The following is a 24,411-nucleotide window of genomic DNA, read 5'->3' on the forward strand; positions in this document are numbered from 1 at the left end:
GAATTGGATAGCGAGCTTAAAAGGATCGGGTTAGTTAAAAGGCACTGAACAACCTCATGGTAATGTGTATTGTTCTTCAGAATAAATACGCTCCAAATTATTTAGTCCTACCACCTTAACGCTTATAGGATCTTTCTTCCATGTACTTAACATAAAAATTAACATTTCTGTACTCAGGAAGCCGAATGGAAACAGTTCCAGAGTGACCTCCTGATGACGGTGCGAGTGGCGAACGACTTCAAGACCGAAGCGCAGAGGGAGCTGGAACGCCTCGTGTCCGAGAACAAGGTCGCGAGGGACAGGATCCGGCTGCTGGAGGACCAGATACACTCCATGAAGGGTGAGTGGAGTGAGGCTCGGAATGTACGCTCGATAGGTGGCGCTACTGTCGAAAGGTGTGCTTTAGGTTATTTACGTAGGAACAACGTTCTATTTTCAATCCCAATTCTATGTTATAGCAGATCCAATCGCAGTTCAATCCTACGGTAAAACGGATTAATTGCCCGGACGGATTTCACTGGGATTGGATCTGCTATAGGGGGAAGTGTAAAATAAGCGTAATAGTGTGTAGCGATTTATGTAGTCATAATGGTAAATTAAACTGTATGTTTTAGTAATAAAATAAATACTTTACCATACTGTTCTGCATTGTGGGTGCCAAATAGACACATGAATAAAAAAATCCTAAATTTTGGCTAGAAACCGTCACGTAGGGTCAAACTAACTAAAATATTTCAAATAATACATTACATACATTTTATTCAATGATTAGCACAATACAGAAATGGCTGTAGCTTCATTCCGTTACTAAGTCAATTGATTCATTTTTTACTTCTAGACGCACCATGTGACAAGTAACGCCATCTGTCGGTTTTATCGCTAATCGCCTTCATTACTACGGAAGGCACGCATGCGTAGTGTAAGATGTAGATTTGATTGGTAGTTCCATTGCTTGATTGATTTTTTTGAAATTGGAGTGTAAATTAGTTGAAATTTGCTTTTTTTTCATTACAGTGTTATCTTTAGTATGATTTGATTATATTTGGCTGAATGAATTATTATGACTTATTTTAGTGACATCATTGTCATGCATTCAATTATAATTTCACTTTGTGTTGTAAAATTGACATAAAAATATATACACAAGTCAATTTGTTACTAATTGTTGGGTTAAATGGAAATAATAGATCTTCATATTTGATGTTTAATGAATGTTCTACATGGCAACATTAAATAATATTTTGCATGTAAATTCCCAGTGCAGTAGTTAGAAACATTATAATAAAGGTTAGAATTAACTTCGACAAATTAACTGGCATATTCACGCACTAATACTTTGTAACGAGCTTCAAAGTGTAGTTGCATAGAACTAACAGTCTACTAGAAATGCCATCAGATGTTCGTGTACATACTATGAATAATATGAATGTTAATATGAAATATCTAATTATTATTTAATGTACCAAAACAGGTGTAGACAGTACAGACACATTGGAAACTCAGAAATGTTCTGAGGAAATGGAAAAAGTAAATGATTCGGATAGCACAGACCAACAGAGCGACAGTTCGCCTAAAGACATTTTCAGGAATATAAGAACACGATATCTTTCAAGAGTTCACAGTGTAACCGACCCGCATACAAATGAGACCAGTTTAGTTGATCAAGCGTTTTGCAAACCTAACGGTAATGTTAATAAAAGAGACAGCAATGAAATAGTACCAGAGGTGTTTACATTTAACGTAGAAAATGTTACAATGGATGAAACTAATGACGATGTTAGCCATAGGTCTTCAGAAGGCTCGGATGAGAATCATAGAGTGTTAGCTGAAGCCGTCCTACCCCTCTTTGATAACAAAGAGCTGAAGAGGCAAGATGCTGTTGACTTTTGTGAACAAAAGATCCAAAGACAGGACGCAGTGGATGAAAGTTTTAATGATCTGATTGATAGCGATAGCAATTATAATACGAATAGTAGTAGTAATGACAATATTGTATTAGTTACTCAGTCGGAATCTGCAATCCCCGCCCATAGAGAGAAGAGAGAGAGAAATATTTTTAGTAGAAACCTTTCAGGATTGTATCACGGAAAACCAAAGTCTTATAGTACGGAAAATTTACACGCGAATGGAGAGTTCAAAAATGCTTTAAAAGAAGCTACTAGCATAGATTTTTTCGGAAACAACAGTAATTATAGCGACACTTCTTTATTCACTGAAGGGTCAGATAGTGTCTTCTTTTCACCGGTTGAAAAACGACGAAATTTAATAGAAATCGATAAAGACAACTTAATAATACCAATCCGTGTGAAAGATGACAGTATAGATTATAAAACGAAACCAGAAGATAATTTAAAAGAATTTGATTGTGTAGATAACAAAATACCTGTTGTGAAGGCTGAAAATATCTTACCGTATCCGTATCCAGATGATATTAAAAGTAAAATAAATATTATTGAACCTTCAGATGCGGTAACAATATCAGTTTGTGACGAAAACGTCGAAAAAGATTTGAAAAGAGTCAACGAAGAACTAAAACTCACTTTTAAAGCAGCCATAGAAAGGATCATGGGTAGTGGCAAAATAAAGAGAACGCCTTCCCAAACTATAATTTCAGATGATAAACATTCTAGAAAACTTGATTTAGTAGAAAAAGCTGTGTTACACGGAGAAAAAGTAGAGCTAGACTTGGATATTAATGAGAATATTTCACCAAAATCACTTGTATCTGGTACTGAACACGATAGTAAAATCACACAAGATATTAAAGTTACTGACACAGTAAAAGAACGCGCAGAAAACCCAGTTGTTAATGAAAAAACGGCATGTCCCCAAGATACTAGTAACGAAATAAATAAAAAGGAAAATACGAATCCTTTTAGAGTACCTGTCAATCAAAGCGCTCGAGATGATGTGAAACCCGCCCAAGATAAGCGAATCGACGATAACGTCAGTTATCACTTAAAAATAAATACTGTGAACGATATGACGTCAGCGGAATTATCTAATCCAGTGACCACTCAGAGTAATCTACCGATTTTCAAGTTCAATACAGACGTTAATCGCTTGAAGACGTTCTTAACTCCGATCAATATTGTGAACGCGAGTATAGATCCTACGAAATCTCCTATTATACTAAGCCCAGTGTTAATACAACCGTTTTACTTTAAACCTAATAGGATAGCGGTGGAAAATTATGAGAAAAAACTAGAAAACAAACGGGGTACAGTGTATTACGACGACATTGATCAGGTTATTGCGACTGATACCAACGCGAGCTCTTCGTCGGGACCTTCGAAATCCGATATCGAGAACAAAAAGCGGAGTTTATTTCAAAAGAATAGCAAAGCGAAACTTTTACCGTTCTTACCCAGTAAATTTCCAGGCTCCAATGACAATTTGACTGATTTTTCAAAAGCGCCCACGAGACCTACAGTTGCGAAGCCATCGGATGCCTCAAAATCGAATGTTGGCAAGCTATCCAAATCACCAGAGTGGTTGATAGATAACAAATACTATCAACCCATGGAAAATGTACCCTTTACGATAAACACGGCCCAGTCGACAACAAAACCAGTGAATAATGTTAATAAGGAAGTAAAACGACTTAGTAGTAATCCGTTCCTTCCCTTAATTGCACCAAAGAAAGAACCGGAGCAGGAGAATTATTATGAAGAGATAGGTCAGCCGATGTCTACTTACCAGCTTGCAAACAATAACATTGCCGATGATGATAAAATCCGTAGCATATCGTCCGAAGTTGAGGATTTCGCTTCGATAACCAGAGAGGAACTGCTAAAAGTACCAAGGAGGCCTAAAAAGCCGAAGAAATACGAGATGAAATCGACATCCAGTGAGACATTAAACACAACGAGCATAGTAAAAGAGATGGCGAGCATGACTAAATCGGTCATAACATTATCTCGGTCGCCGAGCGCGAAAGACGTCTTCATAGCCAAAAAACCGACCAACACAATAGGGGATATAGTGCAAAGCTTGGAGAAGAACCGACCAGAGCAAGAAAGCGAAGTGAAGCTACGGAAATGGTCCCTCCAAGGGCAAAGGGCGCCGAGTGTAGAGGTGAACACAGGCTCCCTGGACCGCAAGGCGTATCACTGGAAGACGTTGGAACACAAGCGACTGTCGCACCCAATACGATCGCTCAACGATCCGCCGCCGCCCCGGCCGCTACGTAAGTTGGTCCGTGTGCCGCTCTGTGTAAATAACTGTGTACATCGTGTGAAGTTTATTCGCAATACGTGTGACGTTTTTGTGTTCGTTTTCCATTTGGTGGCGGTGTCGGTTTGGTTTGGTTGGTTTGGATTGGTGATGGTGTTAATCGCAACGGTGATGGTGGCTTTCTCTAACGTTTGAACACTGTTTCAGCACAACAGATGATAGGTTTGGTTTGTTGGTTTTCTTTTTTTGGTTTTGATTGATTTTTGAACGTATTTGCTTATACAATAGGAAAATATTTGGATGTATTTAGAGTTCGTATATATTTAAGACATTCCTTAGAGTTATATATTATAGAGGACAGATTTCACTTTTTTATAGGTGATACCTATATACAATGTTAGACGTATTATGGAAAAAAAATCAATTTCCTACGCGTAAAATGAGTATTATGAAATTGCTATTAAAGAAAATGACACTGCTGTTCAAGATAAAGTATTATTATTTCATTTTTTGTATTATAAATAAAAGGAGGAAAGAGGTAGATAAGACTATTTATTTAATATTAATTATTTTTTTTTGTATTTCCAACAAAAATATAATAATAATTAGTTGCACTTAATATCAGTTGTATCCTATATTCTACTATATTGCAAAGAGCTTTGTTTTATAAAATGCAAACACAGCTTAAATTATTGATAGCATGGCTGCGCTGTTTTATAAGGTGTTGGTTTAAACGATTATTATTTCTATAAAATGACATTTAATTCAATCCAGGGAAAGTATTTTATCCCAAAAAAGACCGATATCATCATACGAATAGAAGTTATTTTGGAATTAAAATTGTTATGTCCGCTTATAACAGTTCATCCTAATTCACAAATTTTAATACAAATTAAATAGTTTTTATTTTATTTAGTCTCATCAAGATTATTACAAGAATTATTAAAAATTTATCCTTTCACTTGTACTTTGTCTTTGGAGTAGGATATATGTGTTTTGTGTATATGTCAACATCGGTCCTGTCGTTTAAGGATTACCTTATAAAAATCAAAATAAAAGGTATCGTCCAGAAAATCTTTATTTTTAAAAACAAACACTTCAACTGTATTTAATTATAAAATTTTGTTAGCACATCCAAATCGAAACATAAATATTTCCTATATGTAAACAATAGGTAATTTTGTTATATAAGCAATTTAGAGCAGCTTATCATACACAGTGGTAGTGTTGTATAAGTAAGTTTGATCGTGTTAGCAATCTTGTATAAGTAGCCGTTGTGTTTGACAGCGATGCCGCCGCGGACAGAGGAGACTCCGCCGCCGCCGCCGCTGCTCACTAGCGCCTCGCTGCAAGATATCATGGCGACAGCGGCTTCTCATAGGCGGACCAAAGGTATCACTTTTGTTTATATTTTATAGAATTACAGAAGTAGGCGTGGCCTTTCAGACCAGAACACAATAAAATACGTTTAACACTGCTGTTATAAAGCAAATTAGATGTGCCGGAAGTGGCATGAGAATAGACAAGTATCATGAAGAACTTAGTCGTCAAGGGTAAAGACGCACTTGTAGCTGACATCAGGCAGAACTATAATTCTATTTAGGATTGATTCAAGATGTTTTGGACTACTTACCATCATGTCGACTGTATACTTATTTGTTACAGCAATTAACATATATTTTATTTTCTTTATGTTTATTTTCCTCAGGTGTAAGTCGACAAGATTCGCGGCTGTCAGTCAAATCCCTTATCGAAAGTATCGAGAACGCAGCTAAAGCGGCGAAGCAACAGTCGCCGGCGACCACGCCCGTCACTGAGTGGCCGCAGGTACGTACTCAAAATATACGTTTCAACGAATGATATATTTAATTTAAGCTTTCTGAGTTCAGGCCTGTTTATTCGGCTATATTAAAATGCAGTTGTAGTATTGTTTACGGTAAAGTTAAGTTTTAATAAAATTATTCAATGTTGATAATTATTGATAGTTTTATATAGACTTTACGATTACGATAATATTGACTACTAGAAAGTGCGCTATAATTCTTTCAGAGTAACAAATTAATTATTTATCTATATAATATAGTTACTAAAATTTGAAGAGAAATATTTGAAGTATAAGTTAATAATTAATAAAAACTTATGGCGAATTAAATAACTAAAAAGCCAAGCGGTTAAGTTGCTAAACAAGTAATGCAATAATTAATTGATTGTAAATAAATAAATAACTAATTAATTAAATAACTTCCAATCTCTGTTTAATACGTAATGTGGTCACGACGATACTGTCAGTTCGCCGATCCACTCAACTGATTCGAATTATCGGCAAAAAGAAAGAAATTAAAAACGGCATATCGTGAGTACCAATTACATATTAAAATGTCTGAATTCCGATAATCTTTATATATATATATATTTCTTATGTGCGTGTGTATGTCACTGAACTCCTCCTAAACGACTGGACTGATTTTGATGAAATTTGTTGTGTGCGTTCAAGGGGACTTGAGAATGGTTTAGGTTTACAATTTAGTCCGTGGGAAAAGGTTTTTACACGCTTTTTATTAGCTTCACCTGTATGTTTGTTTGTATGTTTGTAACCGACTTATTTGGGCGCGATTTTGACCCACTTTAAACGGCCAGATTTCGTTCAAACTTTGCAGATTTATTGAGGACCGATGAAAATACACGATTTTAATAATTTTGTACCATTGTCCTTATCAATATCCTCAGGATTAACGATTTTCGAGGCGAGAGAAAGCGCCTTATGGAGCGTTCAGGCAAAGTTACTAGATTGATTTTTAGCTTTGGAAAATAATAATATTATTTCCCTATAACTCAAATGTACTGAAACATATCTATAATGCCATCTTGTAGAATGATTTTTAGGATTCCGTACTCAAAGGATAAAACGAAACCCTCCGCTGTCTGTTCGTGAGTCACAGGGCTTTATCTCTTAAACCGTAATAGATAGACACTTGATTTTTTTACAAACGATGCATGATGGTGGTCGCTATAACAACAAATACTAAAAATAATAAAATAAATATAGTTTAAAAAACTAAAAAACACGCTTTTATGTTAAAATCAACTAAAACGCAAAAAATAATCTTCAATCTAGGAATCAATTAAGGAACAGTAAATAGTATAATTGTGGAAAAAGTGTGGGGCGCTTTTCGAACCTGATAAATGGAGCACCCCACACTTTTTCCACAATGATACTATTTACTGTTCCTTAATTGATTCCTAGATTGAAGATTATTTTTTGCGTTTTAGTTGATTTTAACATAAAAGCGTGTTTTTTAGTTTTTTAAACTATATTTATTTTAAATTTATTTTTAATTTGTAAGTAGTTATAGAATCGGAAACTATGCATTTAATCAAGTGATGATCTTTAGCAAAGTTGTTGTCCAAGAGCCTACGAGGGCTTGGTAAGACCAATTTTCGACAGATGGCACCACTGTCATTCCAATGCAGGTACAAATTTTCCGTTTCATATATGTCGTATTATTTCTTTAAAATGCGGGCGAAGCCGCGGGCACCACTAGTATAAGATAAAAACTGAATTTCCCAGGCGCAACCGCCAGCAACGAACACGAGCAGCATCAAGAACGGTCTGCCGGAGCCGGCCGCGCCCGCCAGCAACGGGCTGGCGAGCGCCGCGTTCGCCAAGCCGCCCGCCGCGCGCGCCCGCGCCCCGCCCAGCGCCACAGGTTGGTACCCGATAGGTGGCGATGTTGCATGGTTTTGATTAAGGTAGTTTCTGGCGTGGTCCCAAGGGGGGAGGGGCACAAGGGTCATGACCCGCCCCACGTGGAGTGCGGCTCGCACTTGGTTAGATTTTTTTTATGAAGAAAAACCCTGCATGGTCTATTTTAACCAAATATGCCCTGTGACAAATCCTATGCTTCGATCACGCCTGGGTAGTCTAATACACGAGCGTACATTTGGAGTTAACAATACAGTTATCTTACATTTAACTGTGTAGTAAAATTGTGATACCACTATATCTACGTTATAGTTATATTAAGTTTTATTTCTAGTTTAATATGAACTCTAGCTAGAAAGATATATATAAATTTTCTCAAATTATACCGTGGTAGAAAGGCTAAAATATTAACGCGCAAAAGAGCTATTTAGGGTGTTAGACTTTTTTTGGTGTTACAATTTAGGGTTTTAGCCTTTCCAGTGACGATATCCTTAGAGACGCCTATAAATAAATTTAAAAATCTTAATTCTAAGATTGTTATCTAACATTAGTCTACATGTCTGTCTTTATTTTAAACATGAGAAAATCAGTCTATCGAAATTATATTTTTAATATTACATTCGTAGGATTTTAATTTTTCTTATAATCTGTTCCTTTTTATTACATGTATTTCGTACTAACTAAAACCTATATAATGCTATTTTAAAAGTCTAGATTTCACGTGTCAAATTAACCGTTAAAATACCTTTATAATACTGAAGTGATATTTAAATTACTTATTTTTGACCAGCATGTAAGTTGTTGCTTTATATTTTTCTCTTACAGCATGGCGGCATGACAAAGGCGCCTAAGCCACGCCTATTTTTCTTTATTCTAACAATGCGTGCGTGTGTGTCTGTGTCATCTAATTTATTTTCTTTTTTTGGTTCTATTATATGCGTGCACGAGCATTTGTTTTATTTTTAATTTATAATACCTATCTTAGCTATCAGAGTTAATCATTAACGACGTTAATAATAAACGATCTATCCGATCTTTTGCATACTAAAGATTGATATTTGAAGATTTCTGCTTTTTAGAAATTATTAAAATTCGATCTTTGTCAAGCAAAATTGGATAGATTGATTAATAATAACGGGCGATTAATGGTAAATAAATAGCAATTAATTTAATTTCATAATCTATATACTTCTTTCTATGTATATAAATGAAATTATTCTATGTAAATAACTGTAAATAATCTTAACGGTGGGTATATTTTTGTAACAAAAAATGGATTATTATAATGTATGTATCATCAGTACTTAATGTATTTTAAAATGGTTCTAAAGGATCTCGTACTAATTAAATGAATTTCATATTTATTAAAGTTTCTATACATTTTATTTTCGGGCTGAATAACGGGGTTATTAGTTTTTATATCATATACTAGTTAAAAAACCTTTATATTATATGTATATGTAATGTGTAGGTAGTTTTATATATACGTACTCCACTAACAATCTGGGGTTTTCTATTTTTGTCACTCTTCTTATATGCATGGCCTGTCTCTGATAAACTTACCACAGAGCAGATAACAAGTAGAAATGTTTGTAGTTTGTGGTCGAAGCATGTTTGATGCTTGTTTGTCATTGTGTTGTTTATGATTTGTGTCACATACTCAATCTATTCTGCTGAATTTTGTCTAAAAAATAAAAAACAAATAAAAAAATAAACGTAATAGTTACATTAAAATATGTGTTCATTGTGTCTTTTTTAATGTAAAAAACAACATATTATACTAAAAAAAGACAATGACTATATTTTAATGTTTCGTTTTTCCAAATTGATTTTCAAAATCTACACTACCCAAGAACAGTCTCGCTCAGTTAAATATGGTACCTGTACCGTAAATAAAAAACCGTTCATTTGTACCTTTTGCCAGAAATCCTTCAACAATTTCCTTATATAAATCTTTAGTCATTTCTACATGTTATCTAGTCTGTGGTTTTATTGTACGATGTCCATTTACACTAATAATGCCTACTTGTAACTAGCACAGTGATGCGACTTGCTTCTAATATTAAGGGTTTATGTCCGTTTATTTTTAAAAGATATTTAAAATATAATATATCAATTATATTTCATGAAATATTTTTAATAATATAAATAGTTTAGTAAAATGGTCTTTAGTGATTAGTTAATGTCATGTTTTTATGTTAGGATTAATAGAATTAGAATATATGACTAGTCATTAGAATGTTAATAAAATTAGTTAAACCTACCCGCAATTCCGGAGCTTGATTTGTCCAAGTACCCACATTTCGGTAAAATTCTTATTTTTTGGACAATATTTTATTAATTATAAATTGCGATTTGAAGTATTGTAAGCAAAATCACTATTAAAATGAAGTAATCGTTAATATAAAAATACTTGCGTTATTTTTTTTTAAATATAAGGAATGTATATAGGTTTTACTTTTCCATTTAAATTTAATTTATTAGAATGGACCAAGTGACGTGTTTGTATTTGTATAGCGACGTGATTATATTATTAAAACAATTGATTTAAAAACAATTATTATACATATTGTAGTAAAAAAAATAAACGGACATCAAATCATATATAGTGAACCGGTGAGATGGCAGTACAAAAGTATAAATAATAAAAATAGTACTTGTACACCAAGTAAAAACCTTTTTCCAAAATTAACCCAGGTTAACTACCGTATTTACCGAAAATATAACAATTTTCCTTAAAGTTCCTTATCACAATATCCCTTTAATTTATTTACGAATTACTTAAATACCGAATAATTTTGTGGATGTCGTTAACCTTAGTTACCATATAACACAACATATTTTACAACTCTTAACAATTACACATGCAAACAACAGTATTAATCAAACAAAAAGCTGACTGCTTAGAATGTACATATACACGAAAAAATTTACCTATGCTCACCACACACCTAAACAGTTCCGACCATCCCTTCTTCCCTATCTCTACTAATCGCGGTTCAGTAGTTAACGCATACATTTTCTTAACTTCCCGCTTCATTTATTCACACAATCACAAGAATCAATTGCAATAAAAACTCACGAACATCTACACATGAGTCAATTTCGTTAAACACTACACACACCTATACCTGTAAATCCCATCTTTCCTGTGTCAATTGACAAAAACCCCCTTTCTTCAACCAATCGCGGTTCCGTAGTTAACGCGTGCGTTTTCTTAACATTCCATTCACTGGACTAGAATCAATTACACAAATATCACACACATCCAAATCGCCTCTTCCCTTCTCGAATCGCGGTTCCGTAGTTAACGCGTGCGTTTTCTTAACATTTCATTCACTGGACTAGAATCAATTACACAAATATCACACACATCCAAATCGCCTCTTCCCTTCTCGAATCGCGGTTCCGTAGTTAACGCGTGCGTTTTCTTAACATTTCATTCACTGGACTAGAATCAATTACACAAATATCACACACATCCAAATCGCCTCTTCCCTTCTCGAATCGCGGTTCCGTAGTTAACGCATGCGTTTTCTTAACATTGGATTTACACTATCACCAGAATTAATTACACAAACATCACACACATCCAAATCGCCATCCCCTCTTCCTTTTACCAATCGCAGTTTCGTAGTTAACGCGTCCGTTTTCTTAACTTACCGCTTAATTAATTGACACAATCATTACAATCAATTTGTTAAAGAAACACCTACATTGACTTACATATCCAAATCGCTATCCCACCTTTCCTCTACAAGACATCCATACCCCCTTTTTACCAATCGCGGTTCCGTAGTTGACGCGTGCGTTTTCTTAACACAATTCCTAATTCACACTAGACTAGAATCAATTACACAAATATCACACATGTCCAAATCGCCATCCCCTCTTCCTTTTACCAATCGCGGTTCCGTAGTTAACGCGTCCGTTTTCTTAACTTCTCGCTTGATTGTACTGCCGTCGCGCGGTTGGCTCGCGCTAGAGGCGGCGGGCGGCGCCAACATCCCCGACGAGCAGCGCGCGCTCGCCTCGCTGCAGCAGAAGGCGATGGAGTCCTTCGTCAGGCGGAACAGCTATGGAGATATATGTGAGTTTCAGCCGCTCGACAAAAAAATATCGCAAGGGTAACGAGAGGTCATCCATGAATTACGTACGGGGAGGTCGACGCAGTGTCACATTGTTTGATTAAGGGGGATTACTAAATTTCGTGACGGTCTACAATCTACAATTAAAAAAATGCGGAACTTATATTCTAGTTTAATAATTTCTAGATGTAAAATTGCAAAATATATGATGTCACACTAAGCAGGGTCTCAAATGTAACCAACTGTGACAAGGACTCGAGAGGTGTAACAAAATCAAGAAAATCGTGTGAAGTAATTTATAGATGACCTCTCTGGACTTCTCAATCTGGACTTAGCTAGTGCAGTCCATTATGGTCTGATTCCTCTATGTTATGCGGAGGATCATGCCGAGCTGTGGGACAATAATGGGGTTGATGATGAACTGGTATTATGATCATCGCCTATGGGTATCCTTTAAATAACGTTCTGGTTAAGAAACTGAGATCACCGTAGTAGATTTGGGTTTGATGTTTTTAAAAAGGAAGATCTCTAGCGTTGCGTAGAAAACTTCGATAGCGTGACTCAGAAATACTTGTGGCGCCATCTCGTGACGAAGTGGGGAAAGTCACAATACTTCGGTAGGCTAATACTATATGTAATGTGACTAACATGCAAACAATACTTGTTTAATTAACCCCTATTACTAGGCAACAGTTTCCTAAAAGTTGAAATAATTTGCAGATTAAAAATACCAATTATTGTAACACATAAAGCATTCGTACGTGGGTACCGTTCTGGATACTATTTTCACTACAAAATGTAAGGTCTTAAGTTCTTTAAAGTTGTAAAAGGACAAAGTTCCTTTGTACTAATCCATTCTAAACGTTTGTAATAGAGGTTTGAACCTTATAAATAGCTAATATTTTAATTATAGGTGAGAGAAAAGATCCACTAAATGCGTTACAAGTGAAGAACGGTGGTTCGAAACGCAATGCATTATTGAAATGGTGTCAGCAGAAGACTATGGGGTACAACAACATCGATATTACTAACTTCAGGTAATTAATGTATACTTTCCTACTCGTAAGCCGCTTTCATAGCTTATTTAACCCCTTAGCGGTAAAACGAATAAATCTTAAAACCATTTTTAATATCGTTTTGTCTTTTAACGAATGACATTGATTGAATTTCTTATGCCTTGTAAGAATATATAATTTGTAAATATTTTTTTTACATACTTTAAATAAGCAAGGATTTTCAAAATTCCATCCCTTGAGGGGTTGAATAGAATATAGTAGATTTTGTCTAAAATGTGACTTGTACTCATGCGTTCACGACGTGTACGTATGTATGTATGGGTGGAAGACGCGCACGTATGTGTGTGTAACGTGTGCGTGTCGTGTGTGCAGCTCGTCGTGGAACGACGGCATGGCGCTGTGCGCGCTGCTGCACGCGTACGTGGGCGAGGCGCGCGTGCCGTACGCCTCGCTCTCGCCGCACGACAAGCGCACCAACTTCAGCGTGGCCTTCGCCGCCGCGGAGGCCGTCGGCGTGCCCACCACGCTGGTACGTCACCACGCTAGTGTGGATGTGCCATTTGAAACTTACTACTTATCATCAGTATGCCATTCTCACACTACACACGCCACGCACATTTATTACACCTATTAATAGCCAACCCAATACTCACAATCAGCGACAGATTCACGCACAATTATTACACCTATTAATCGCCAACCCCATACTCACAATCAGCGACAGATCCAGATTATTCATTTGATCAAAGTTTGCCACAGTTGAAGGTGGAGAGAATTCGTCGGCCTCCGAAAATGTTCTTATATTCTTAGCATCATGGCATAATTCTGTCATTTTTTTCTTTCGAAATGTGGTTTGGTAATGCCACATCGTCACATTAGATCCATCACCAAATTGCAGATTTTAAATTATTTTTATATTACTTCCAGAACATCCAAGACATGATCCAGCAGGAGCGACCCGATTGGCAGCAAGTGATGGCGTACGTCACCAGCATCTATAAACACTTTGAAACGTAGATTGTATTACGACATAAAAATGAACGTCCTTTATAACAAACCTTCATGGTTTGTTAATTTAATCAAATTACTTGATTAAATTAACTAATTCAAAAAGTAGGTAGACGAAGATACGAAGTTTCATTGATATGGCTCGAAGGACCATAATTTTAGAAATTGTTAATGAAGTTTATACACTGTTTTGAATAAGCCAATTTGAAGTAAAAGTCAATAATGTTTTTGCCTAAATTAGTAAAATTGATCTATTAGAGAGAAGTAAAATCGAAATTTTGTACTAAAACTTTTTTAATGTGCTATGCGTGTGATATTAAGGAATTTTACAATAAAACGGCCTTACGTTTTGAGCCTTTTCTGCCATATTAAGGCGAATACGCTATATTATGCTGTCACGTGATGCGTTATGATAAAATAAGCCTTCGCTTGGCCTTAACATTGATTAGGAATTGATTGTCTTTCCATATACAAAGACTGATACGGTAGGTTAACGGTTCTAACAACAGTGTGTCGTGTTGGATAGGTTTTAGGGATATTTTATATAGTTCCGAATCAAAAATCCATTGTAGGTAGCTTGATCTGCGGTCGAAAGGATTAGCAATGAAGTTATTTTCATAGCTTATAAGCCTTGTCTTAACCAAGGCTCTGTTAATCATATTAAGAAATTGAATTAGAAGATTTTACTCATTATACAGCCTTCGGAGACTATAGAACTAGTCTACATGCTCTCGAGTGACATTTAAATACTCGAGTCTCTTTATGCATCGAATCTGACTCGAGTCCTCTTAATTTACTAACATCGAGTGACATGATAAAAAATAAATAAAAAATATATCCAAATATTTTCTTTAAATTTTGTAACAGGTTAAAAAAGATTTTTAAAAATATCCTCTTGGTAAATTTGAAGAAAACACTGCCTCTTTAAAATTGAAATCATGGCAAAATATTTTTAACAATTATTATATCCCTAAAATCTGTGCATTACAATAAATTTGACGCTAGATTAAGAAATAAGATGTAGTGAGATGAATGCCTTAGATCTTAAAATGATGGCCTTGGAATGTGCATGGAAAATTATATTTTACTACTCGGGAATAATGTTGAATGTCTTAAGTATTTGAGATATGTAGATGCGACATCTATCCCTTTCTTTATTTCGGGCGAAGAAAGAGAGAGATGCCTAGTTCTTTTTGTACTAAAATCGATAACTTTAGTAATAATAATCTGCTATTGAAATATACTATGATAAAAGTCATGATAAAATAATTTATATACACATAGCTACCTCCATTGCATGATAGTATTCATAATTACATTTCTCATGTTAATTCATTCGTTTATATATAAACATCGCGCTAAATCATAAAAAATTATAGATCACATTATTCTTATGAAATATAATAAAGTTTTATTAGCCATAGAACTAAAAATATAATTCTATAATAAACTTAGATTTTGCCATATTTAACAGTCCAATTTTAAAACGACTCGAATTGTAAATATTCCAATATAAACACACTCGAGTCTCTGTAAAGACTCGAGTCTGTTTATGTGTAAATGTTTAAAGCAAAAGCTGTTTTCTAAGCTCTGCATTCAAACAATATTAGTACTATATTTAATATGTCAGTGTCTGTAACGCTTTCGACGTCTATATTGAGCTTGTGAGGCTTATGACGTGACGCACTTGTTACATCCGACGCGATTTGCTGTGTTATTGAAGATAATACATTTATCTCCTAATCTAGTTGTGTTAATAGAATAAGGTGACACAAACTTTCGTGACTCGACTCTGGAAGGACACCTTTTTCTGCCTAATAACAACAGTGTTAAGTGCTCTTGTGGTCTGGATCTTACGAGCCAATTACACCTACATAAAGTGTTTCAATTGAGTACTGAATTTTAGCAATGCATCTGTCTCCGAGGTAGACGGATCTCAGGTAGGACTCTGTTCTATCTGAGGTTAATTACCGATGTCCATGGGTGGCAGTGACCACTAGTATCATAAGGTACGGACTTCTTTATATATTTTATGTTATAAAGAAAAGCACAATAATAATAAATTAATTAAATGAAAAATGAAAATAGCTGTTCAATTCGAAGAGAAAAGCATCGCGTGTGGGATGTTACAAGTATGTAGTATGTTTATATCTTTACGAATTCTCTATTATTACTAGAATTTGGAACACTTTGATATTTTAGTCTTGTGAAGTTTACTTTGAATTTTTTTCTACTTTGCTGGTATATTGTGTATCGGAATTGTGTAATAATTCGTTACGAGAAATTTTCAATTCACTTTATTCAATAACTTTTTTTTATTTTTTTCCGTTACGGAAATTATCTTTAGAAGGAGGAAATGTCAAAGTGTATAATTATAGCCAGTACTAATTTAACTATATAAAAAATATGATATTTATCTGTGCGTCCGTTCCTGTGTGTTATAAACATTACCGTCGTAATCTGTATGTTATAAACTATGATTTATTCCGAAATTATTATATTTATTGTATTTCGAAGTATGAAATAATATACGTCATTTTCGTAGAAAATTTGTGGCGGTTTGGATGTTTTCCGTATTTTCTGTATGCAAGTATAAGTATTTGTGTTTTTAGGCTACTTACAGGATAAAATCAAATTTGTATTGAAGTTTCTAACACACAATCATATTATATTTAATTCACGTGTCATTGTGTTGTAGCAGCTAATGTCCAGAACCATTCTAACGATTTCATTTTTTTTTAATGTGCATGGTTCCAACTTGATAGGATAGAACTCGATAGGTGGCGCTATTATCGAGATTTTTTGTGATAGATCAACGTCTACCCGGGCCCACAAGTGACGATGTAAAAATTTGAGAGGGAAAAGTAAATGAGAGAGATGGGACTATAACTTCTAACAGCACATACGTTATTGAACACACATTTTTTTATTTTGCCTTCCTTATTTTTTTACTTTAAAAGAACACTTAATAATTATGTTTATACACATTTACGAACCAAAAGATACTTAGGAAGTGTATACCCCTTCCTTAGTAACTTTTGGTTAGAATAATGCACTAAATTTGGCCAGAACGTATATTCCCACTGCTGGGCACTGGGCACTTCCCGAACTATAGGAAAATATTACGGCATTTTCATGTGGCAACATTGACAAGACAAGTTTTATTATTGAAGGAGACTCTTAATTTGGAGTTAAATAAAATCATAGGTCAAATTTTCCAAATGAAGCTGTCATCTATCTATGTTGTCTTGTAATATTATCACATGGATGTGCTAGAAACTGTAACTCAGTTGATTACGACCATTTAAATCGACTTGGGAATTTCATGAATTGGTGCCTTTATTTTGTTTGAAAAGAGACTTAGGACTTTCAGTTAAATTTCTAAGTCCTAAGTCTAAGTAAAAAATAAAATAATATTATATTTCTTTATTAAATTAATAGTCGATGTATGTATATTTTGCACTTTAGGTGAATTTTATGCATAGATACTTGGAATTTGAAAATGTTTTTATTACCTAACAAAGGAATTGATAATTTAGGATAACATGAGAACATGCATTGCAATTATTGATTTTGCACGACAAAATGAATTGAATGTAATAATAATTTGATTGAATCTTGTTTTTTTAGTTTTTGAGTGATCATACAGGAGTTGTGATTTGGTTATTTTTAATTCGGTTTGAATGTCTGTTTCTTTGTGATTTTGTATGATTTTTGGTAATGTTTGTTTATATTTTATGGTTTGGATTCGTGATCAATTTGTAAACGGTCTGTTTATACTGATCGTAGCGTCAACGGAGTTAATTGTCGTTATTAAAGGGTGCATTTATAAACATTCCGAATCTATTTCTCAACTGACATTTAACCTTTTTATAACAGAATACGTGACGTCACCGATCAGTATAAAAATATTGATTAATGAAGATATTTCAATATAATTTGAACGTTATGTTGTTCATGCTAATGATGTATTTTATTACGGCGTATGACTATTCGATGCATATTTAATCTGTGAATTGCATACAGATTAAATATACCTTTAAAAAGCTATTACCAATATATTCTCGTTTGAGTTCTGACTGGTTGTTGAAGCTAAATAGATTAATTAATTATATATTTTCTGATATTTGTATTACTGTACATATAGCTTAAATAAAGTTCCTGATTTATTATGCGCCTAGTTTTACTTTAATATTATTCTACAAGTATAAATTACATTTACGTGGTAAATAATATCAAAAAACGTCTCCACCTTCCATCGAAATTGGTCCAACGTTCCAAAAAATAAATAATAAATAATAATTGTGTGCCCTTTTGTGGCGGAAAAAAAGATTACATTTGTATTTAGATAAAAGCTACAGTTATATTTTTTCTACAATTAAGAAGATTTGATTTCTAAGTACACGCTTCATCTAAAGTAATCTAAACAATGAAATAGAAAACTATCAAGTAGGACCCATAGATTAGTAAAGATACATTGCCGCCTTGAAATTGAATGAAGCCACAAACGGCTTATTAGTAAGTTCTTTTTTTGAATTCTTCACAAATAAAAACATTTTTAGAGAAAATTTACGAATAAAAAACTAATACTGCGTAATTTACATAATAAATAAACAAATATTTCAAATATTTTAGGGACATTTTACGTGGCAAAACTTTTTTACGCAACTATTTCAATTCTCAAAACTGGGTACATTTTCTTGTTAGAAGTGAGTAATCTTTAACTAATCTATGGTAGGACCATAGACAATTGTAAAAAGTTAGTGCCAAATATGTTTATAATGTGAGGGTCTACTTCGATCTTGAGGGTATAAGCTCGTCTTGATTTATTTTTCTTTAATCACTGGGGAATTCAAGACTCACAAACAGAAATGAAAACAAACAACTAATAAAATAGTTAAAATATATTATCTTAAAAATACCATTAACATTTTAGAACTCGATGACGCCGGGAATGTACTTGTCGATGAGTGATTCGTAGTACGGCCACAGAGCCTCGATATCAGGGATGCCAGCACTCTTGGTATATAAGTCGTATTGGCTGAAAAAATATGTCATTTTATTTATAATGCTTATCACAGTTATCGCATATTATTTTAAATAAAATACATGGATATCAAGAGGTACCAATATTTTATTTATGATAAGTACCTATTCGTATTTTGATAGAATAAAAATACTATGATATTATTTGACTTTTGGCCCACAAACTGATATAACATAACAGCAATCTGGAGACACTGATCGGAGATCGAATGGACCTTTGCTTGTCTTCGAATTCTTTCGTTCCGTTTGAGCGGTATAGTGACTGGTACGTCACTAAATATACATAATAAAAATAGATGGCGTAGGTGCAACTTTTAGAACTTGCCACTTACTTGAATTTCAGTACCGCTTGCTTGATCTTGTCGTCCTCCTTCGTAATAAGGTGTCCGTAGTCGCCGCCTGCATGCCAGGGGTAGAACGAATGATATCTGAGAACAATTAATATAATTTCTTTTTATATCTATAAAAAATACAAAATGTAAGCCAAATATATAATTGTAGGTGCAGTTGAAGCGATAGCTTATCGACCTACCAAATGGTTTTCGGTGATCAAAACATCCAAACAAAAACTGTTATACTGACTTACATATGAGCCGATCATGTCAGTCCTCAGGAGTGGCAAAGCATCTGAGATCAGCTTCAGTGTATGTGGAGTTGGTTATAGGTGTCTATGAGCGGCAGTGACCACTTACCATCAGATGGAGTGCAGGCTTGTTTTTTACTTCAATCTTCTAAAAATGATAAAAAATAAAAGTGTACTGGACGATTCTTGGTCTCACCTTATCATATATAGTCCTTCCGTAGGGAGTTTTGCTTTATTGTGGAGCAGCACCCGGTAGAGGTACTCATCGTGTCCCCACGACATCATAAGCTTCTCGATGCCACAGTTCGGCTCGTACATGCCGTATTCCGTGCTGTAATATACAAACAACGTTATTATAACGTAGTGGATAAGATGTAGGTAAGTCTATGAATACAATGATAATAAATTAAGTACAAACCTAAGTAACTAGATTAAAGTTTGTTTACGTAGCAGCGAACAAAATGTAGGCCTATTATATTTCATATTATAATCATAATTATTTAGACGCTTGGGTCATTTATAATCATTGGGTATACAATTAAAATTATCGATCGATTTGATGTAAAATTAAGTGATAATATTCTACAAAATGTACCTAACGCACCTTAAAATAAATTTCTAGAGATTCAACTTAAATCTATACTAATATTATAAAGAGGAAAACTTTGTTTGTTTGTTTGATTGTAATAAATAGGCTCAAAAACTACTGGACCGATTTTAAAAATTCTTTCACCATTCGAAAGCTACATTATCCACGATCAACATAGGCTATATTTTGTATGAAATATATTTGATAAATAGATTTTGAGTCGGTACAAAGTTTGCCGGGTCAGCTAGTGTTAAATAAAGCCTGTACCTAATTTTTTATTAGATTAATTATTATTATTATTATTAATCTTAATTATTTTATTAGTCTTAAGCATGATTAGCGTGATCTAATTACTAGGTTCTTACTTGTATTTAGTATTATAAGTGTCCGGGTTATCCTTGAAGCTGTCGTCTCCGTAAACGATACTCTTCCCCCACTTACAGCCCACTGGGAATGTATCCCCCACCACACACCACTGAGGCTCTTCGTAGAAAGCCATCACCTGGAATATAGTGGGTAATATTCATTCAACTATGTTTCTACTTAAAACAAAATCTTTAATCCATACTCGTTGGTGTGTAAAAGTTACGAATTCACGTCAGATAATACAATCTATGAAATGCTAATGAAAAATTATCTTTTTGAGACAGTTATTTTAAGAATTTAACAGATAATTATATCTATTGTTCAATAACAGCAGCCGCTATAAACATTTAATTTTATTCATTGAAACTTTCAGTAAGTAAAATATTTTAATGCTGATAGTTTATGAATAGAGACATTGGTTTTATGATGTAATTGAAGACTGAGAAACAATAGGTATTTAATATTTAGAATAGGAATTTAAATTAACTATGATATTTTACAGAATTTATACCAAAGCTCCACAAATTAATACTACCACATGTTCCAATTAACGAAACCCAAATTCTAACTTACCTTCCCAAGATCATGTATCAGACCAATGAGATGGAACCAGTCGTCATCAGGGTGGTCTTCCCGGATCCTCTCGGCGGTCTGGAAGGCGTGCACGATGTTCGGGAGGTCGATGTCAGGGTCTGATTCATCCACCAGGTCGTTTAGCTTGATCAGCGCGTCTTTGATGGTTGTTTTGAAGTGGTTGAACTGTAGCCATTTGGCCATTTTTCCTGCAATATATCTTATATATAAAATTCTCGTGTCACAATGTTAGATACCGTACTCCACCGAAACGGCTTTACCGATTTTCACCAAATTTTGCCAACACAACGTTTGCCGGGTCAGCTAGTTTATTTATAGAAACACCCAACGTGTTTTCAATTTGTCACGGGTATTTGATTTTTACTAATCTCAAATTTGAAATAGAAAAGAATTCATAGGATTAAGCAGAAACATGCACTCCTGGCTATTTTAAGATGGAACAATCCTGATTCTGTAATAATAAGCATGGAGAATTTATCTGGGCAGAAATATTTTTCCTCCAGACCTGAGTTTCCTTTAATCGACAGTACCGAACAATATGAAGGCATAGGAGTAGGAAGCACTCATTACCAATATTAGGTACCATATTAGCTATCCCATTACCATTTTAGCCAATAATATTTATAATAAAGTCTTTTTAAAAGAGTTTTTCATAATGTTTGAATATCAGTTTAAATTAACTTTTATCTAAGCAGTTACGTTGTAAAAAGAGCTAAAAACCAACAATAAACCAGTGTTTAAAATACCTTTAACAAAATCGACGGTCATTTTCGAGTGCATCTCGTAGTAGGTCCGTTTGACCCGTTGTTTAATGGGGTCATTTTCGTCCACCGTGTAGTCCCGGAAGGCTTCTATCGGCTTCCCGTCATAGATTTTTTCAGGCCGGAAGAGAAGGGACGGGTCTATTAAAGACACTACACTGTCCTGTAAAAATATATCTTTTAAATTAATTTACCTATATTGATAATGAGTCTTCAATCCATTTCTAGCCAGGGTCTCCTTTTAACGTTAAGATTTTACACTTTTAAAAATATACCTACTCTCGTTTTTTTAAGTGTCAAATTTCGGTTTTCTCACGAAGTATTTCTTCATCGTCATAGCAAGTGTTAATTAATTTGAAATACGCACATTACATAAAAATTCTGAGGAACCTGAATAAAATTTTCATCATAGAGGCTGGGGAAAATGGAAGCAATTTGCGTCCTGAATTTTTTGTCACTGGGACGAAAAACCGAAAAAGGGACTGTCCCGTTTATAAAAGGGACAAATAGTCAAAAAAACAGATCAATTTTACGTCCTGAAGTTTTTCTTGAAAACACCGGGACGAGGAGCCGAAAAGGGACAGTCCCGTTCAAAACGCTATTATAGTCACATCAAATAAAAGAAAAGGAAAAACAAAAGAAAATTCCTAGGTCAGTGCCAACTTACGTCAGTTTTGATCTTCATCTCGTATCCGTGGGTCAACCGCTACTGAGGGTTTCAGTACTGGATGGCGTCTTAATATCTCAGATATCTGGGGTCGGGTCTAAAGTTATCGGACACTACGTAATCCAGAGTGCAAGTTTGGCTGTTTTTCCATGACTCGCCAAAACGTTAATGCTGTTTAATTTAACCAAAAACGAAGAAGTAAAAGACCGGATCGAAAAAAAGTCATCCACTAATTGGTAATTATTGGCAATTCATCAAATAATAAATTGCAATTGGTAACGACGTGAGTAATTTTAGTCATTTTAAAATTTAATAGACATAAAATGAAGATAGAATGGACTATTGAAGGACTGATAGAAAATAATTATTCATAAGTTACTTTGTCAATGAATTGTTCGATAATTCTAAAGTTATATAACATATCTTAAAGGAGATAATTCAAAATAATATTATGAGAGACAAGGATAGTAAAATGTGAAGACGAAAAATATAGTAAAAATAGGAGTGACTTAACATTTTGATTTTTGACTGTCATTATAAGTACCTATGTTAAAAAAAACAAAAATTAATCAAAATTTTGTTAGCTGACGAAAAACAGTTAATTATTTATTAAATTTTAATGCGAATAATGTTAAAATAATAATATCTGAATGGCATCATTTACTATCAACTAAATTTTGATTACTACCTATTTTCCCATATCTATCGAACGTCAATCAATCATATAGACACTATTATATTAATTCGCAAATATATACATAGATATGCGAATATATTATTAGTAGTACGCAAACTACGAGATAAATGAGAAGCATCATAAGGTACTTGTCTTACTGCGAAGGGTAGATAACCTGTTTTGAACGTATGTAAGTAATTCATTACCTACTTCACTTTTTGGAACGTACTACTGCATTACCTACAGCGGCCAAACGGCTTAACGGATTCAAATATGAGGTATTATTTGATTCGTCTAAACTGTGGAAGCGAGCGTTTCAACCTTCGATGACTAATAAGAACTAGATACACAATCAGCGACAAAAAAATGGCGCGACGAAAAGAGCACCCAAATAGATATTTGGGTGCGCGTTGGGTGACAAACCTGTAAAAGTGATAGCTTATGACAGCTAGCTTATGTCGTAAAAATGTATTGCTTTTGGTAAGCAGTTTTTGAAAAACACCGTTAAATAATAGTGATAAGGTTGATTTTGCATTAATTTTAGATTCTGTCGCTTAGAATTTTATAAACACGTTTGACGCCACTTTTTAAGTTCATTTTTGTATGGGATTGTGTATCTAGTTCTTATTAGTGATCGAAGGTTTCAACGGATATTTTTTACTTATTACGGGTATCTAAGGGTGAATCTTATTATGCGTATTTGTTTTTGTAATAATTACTAGTTAGCTAATTCTCTCTATTCGCGTATGGTATGACATGTGCCTTAACCTCATGGTCACGGCCAATGTGTTGTTGAATGATAATTAATGGAATAATAAACGATAAACGATAAAATTACATCGTTCCATACGTAAACATAACTTGGTTCACTACAGATTGTACAAAACAATGACGACATTATATTTATCTTTTGATAGTTTTTTTTTTATTTTATATTTTCGCGAGAAACACGTGCAAAAGGCGCCATTTTGTATTATGATCTATACATGTAATGATACATTAAGATACACAAATCTGTATCAAAAAGATTTTTGGGCAAAGTATATTTATGAAACCAGCAATACCTGGATGATTAGACACCCAGCCTGCTTATCGTGAGGTCTGAGCTTCCAGTCCCAGACAAGCGCCTATTTAAAAT

General features: G+C 34.2%; 2 protein-coding genes across 2 annotated transcripts in view; one reads left to right on the forward strand and one right to left on the reverse strand.

Moving 5' to 3' along the window:
- The window catches only part of LOC140746114 (uncharacterized), a 52,664-nt gene extending 38,091 nt beyond the window's left edge, over positions 1 to 14,573 (forward strand). The window contains exons 16-24 of the mRNA XM_073078123.1: positions 178 to 340; positions 1,472 to 4,189; positions 5,464 to 5,568; positions 5,885 to 6,003; positions 7,745 to 7,883; positions 11,865 to 11,969; positions 12,881 to 13,004; positions 13,356 to 13,512; positions 13,911 to 14,573. Coding sequence (XP_072934224.1) covers positions 178 to 340; positions 1,472 to 4,189; positions 5,464 to 5,568; positions 5,885 to 6,003; positions 7,745 to 7,883; positions 11,865 to 11,969; positions 12,881 to 13,004; positions 13,356 to 13,512; positions 13,911 to 14,000 — 3,720 coding nt within the window. The 3' untranslated portion in view covers positions 14,001 to 14,573. The remainder of the gene's footprint in view (positions 1 to 177; positions 341 to 1,471; positions 4,190 to 5,463; positions 5,569 to 5,884; positions 6,004 to 7,744; positions 7,884 to 11,864; positions 11,970 to 12,880; positions 13,005 to 13,355; positions 13,513 to 13,910) is intronic.
- A 4,304-nt stretch (positions 14,574 to 18,877) lies between these two features.
- On the reverse strand, positions 18,878 to 22,822 carry LOC140746523 (inositol oxygenase-like). The gene is made up of 7 exons (XM_073078677.1): positions 22,598 to 22,822; positions 21,916 to 22,093; positions 21,149 to 21,357; positions 20,575 to 20,711; positions 19,817 to 19,951; positions 19,370 to 19,465; positions 18,878 to 19,032 (listed from the first exon to the last, which is right to left on the reverse strand). Exons 1-7 carry the CDS (start codon positions 22,613 to 22,615, stop codon positions 18,924 to 18,926), a joined length of 882 nt encoding a protein of 293 aa, XP_072934778.1. The 5' UTR covers positions 22,616 to 22,822; the 3' UTR covers positions 18,878 to 18,923.
- Positions 22,823 to 24,411: the final 1,589 nt, after the last annotated feature.

The sequence above is a fragment of the Epargyreus clarus genome, unplaced genomic scaffold, assembly GCF_041222505.1.
Source record: "Epargyreus clarus isolate Ecla_fem2 unplaced genomic scaffold, WU_Ecla_fem_2.2 ptg000012l, whole genome shotgun sequence".
Lineage (NCBI taxonomy): Eukaryota > Metazoa > Arthropoda > Insecta > Lepidoptera > Hesperiidae > Epargyreus > Epargyreus clarus.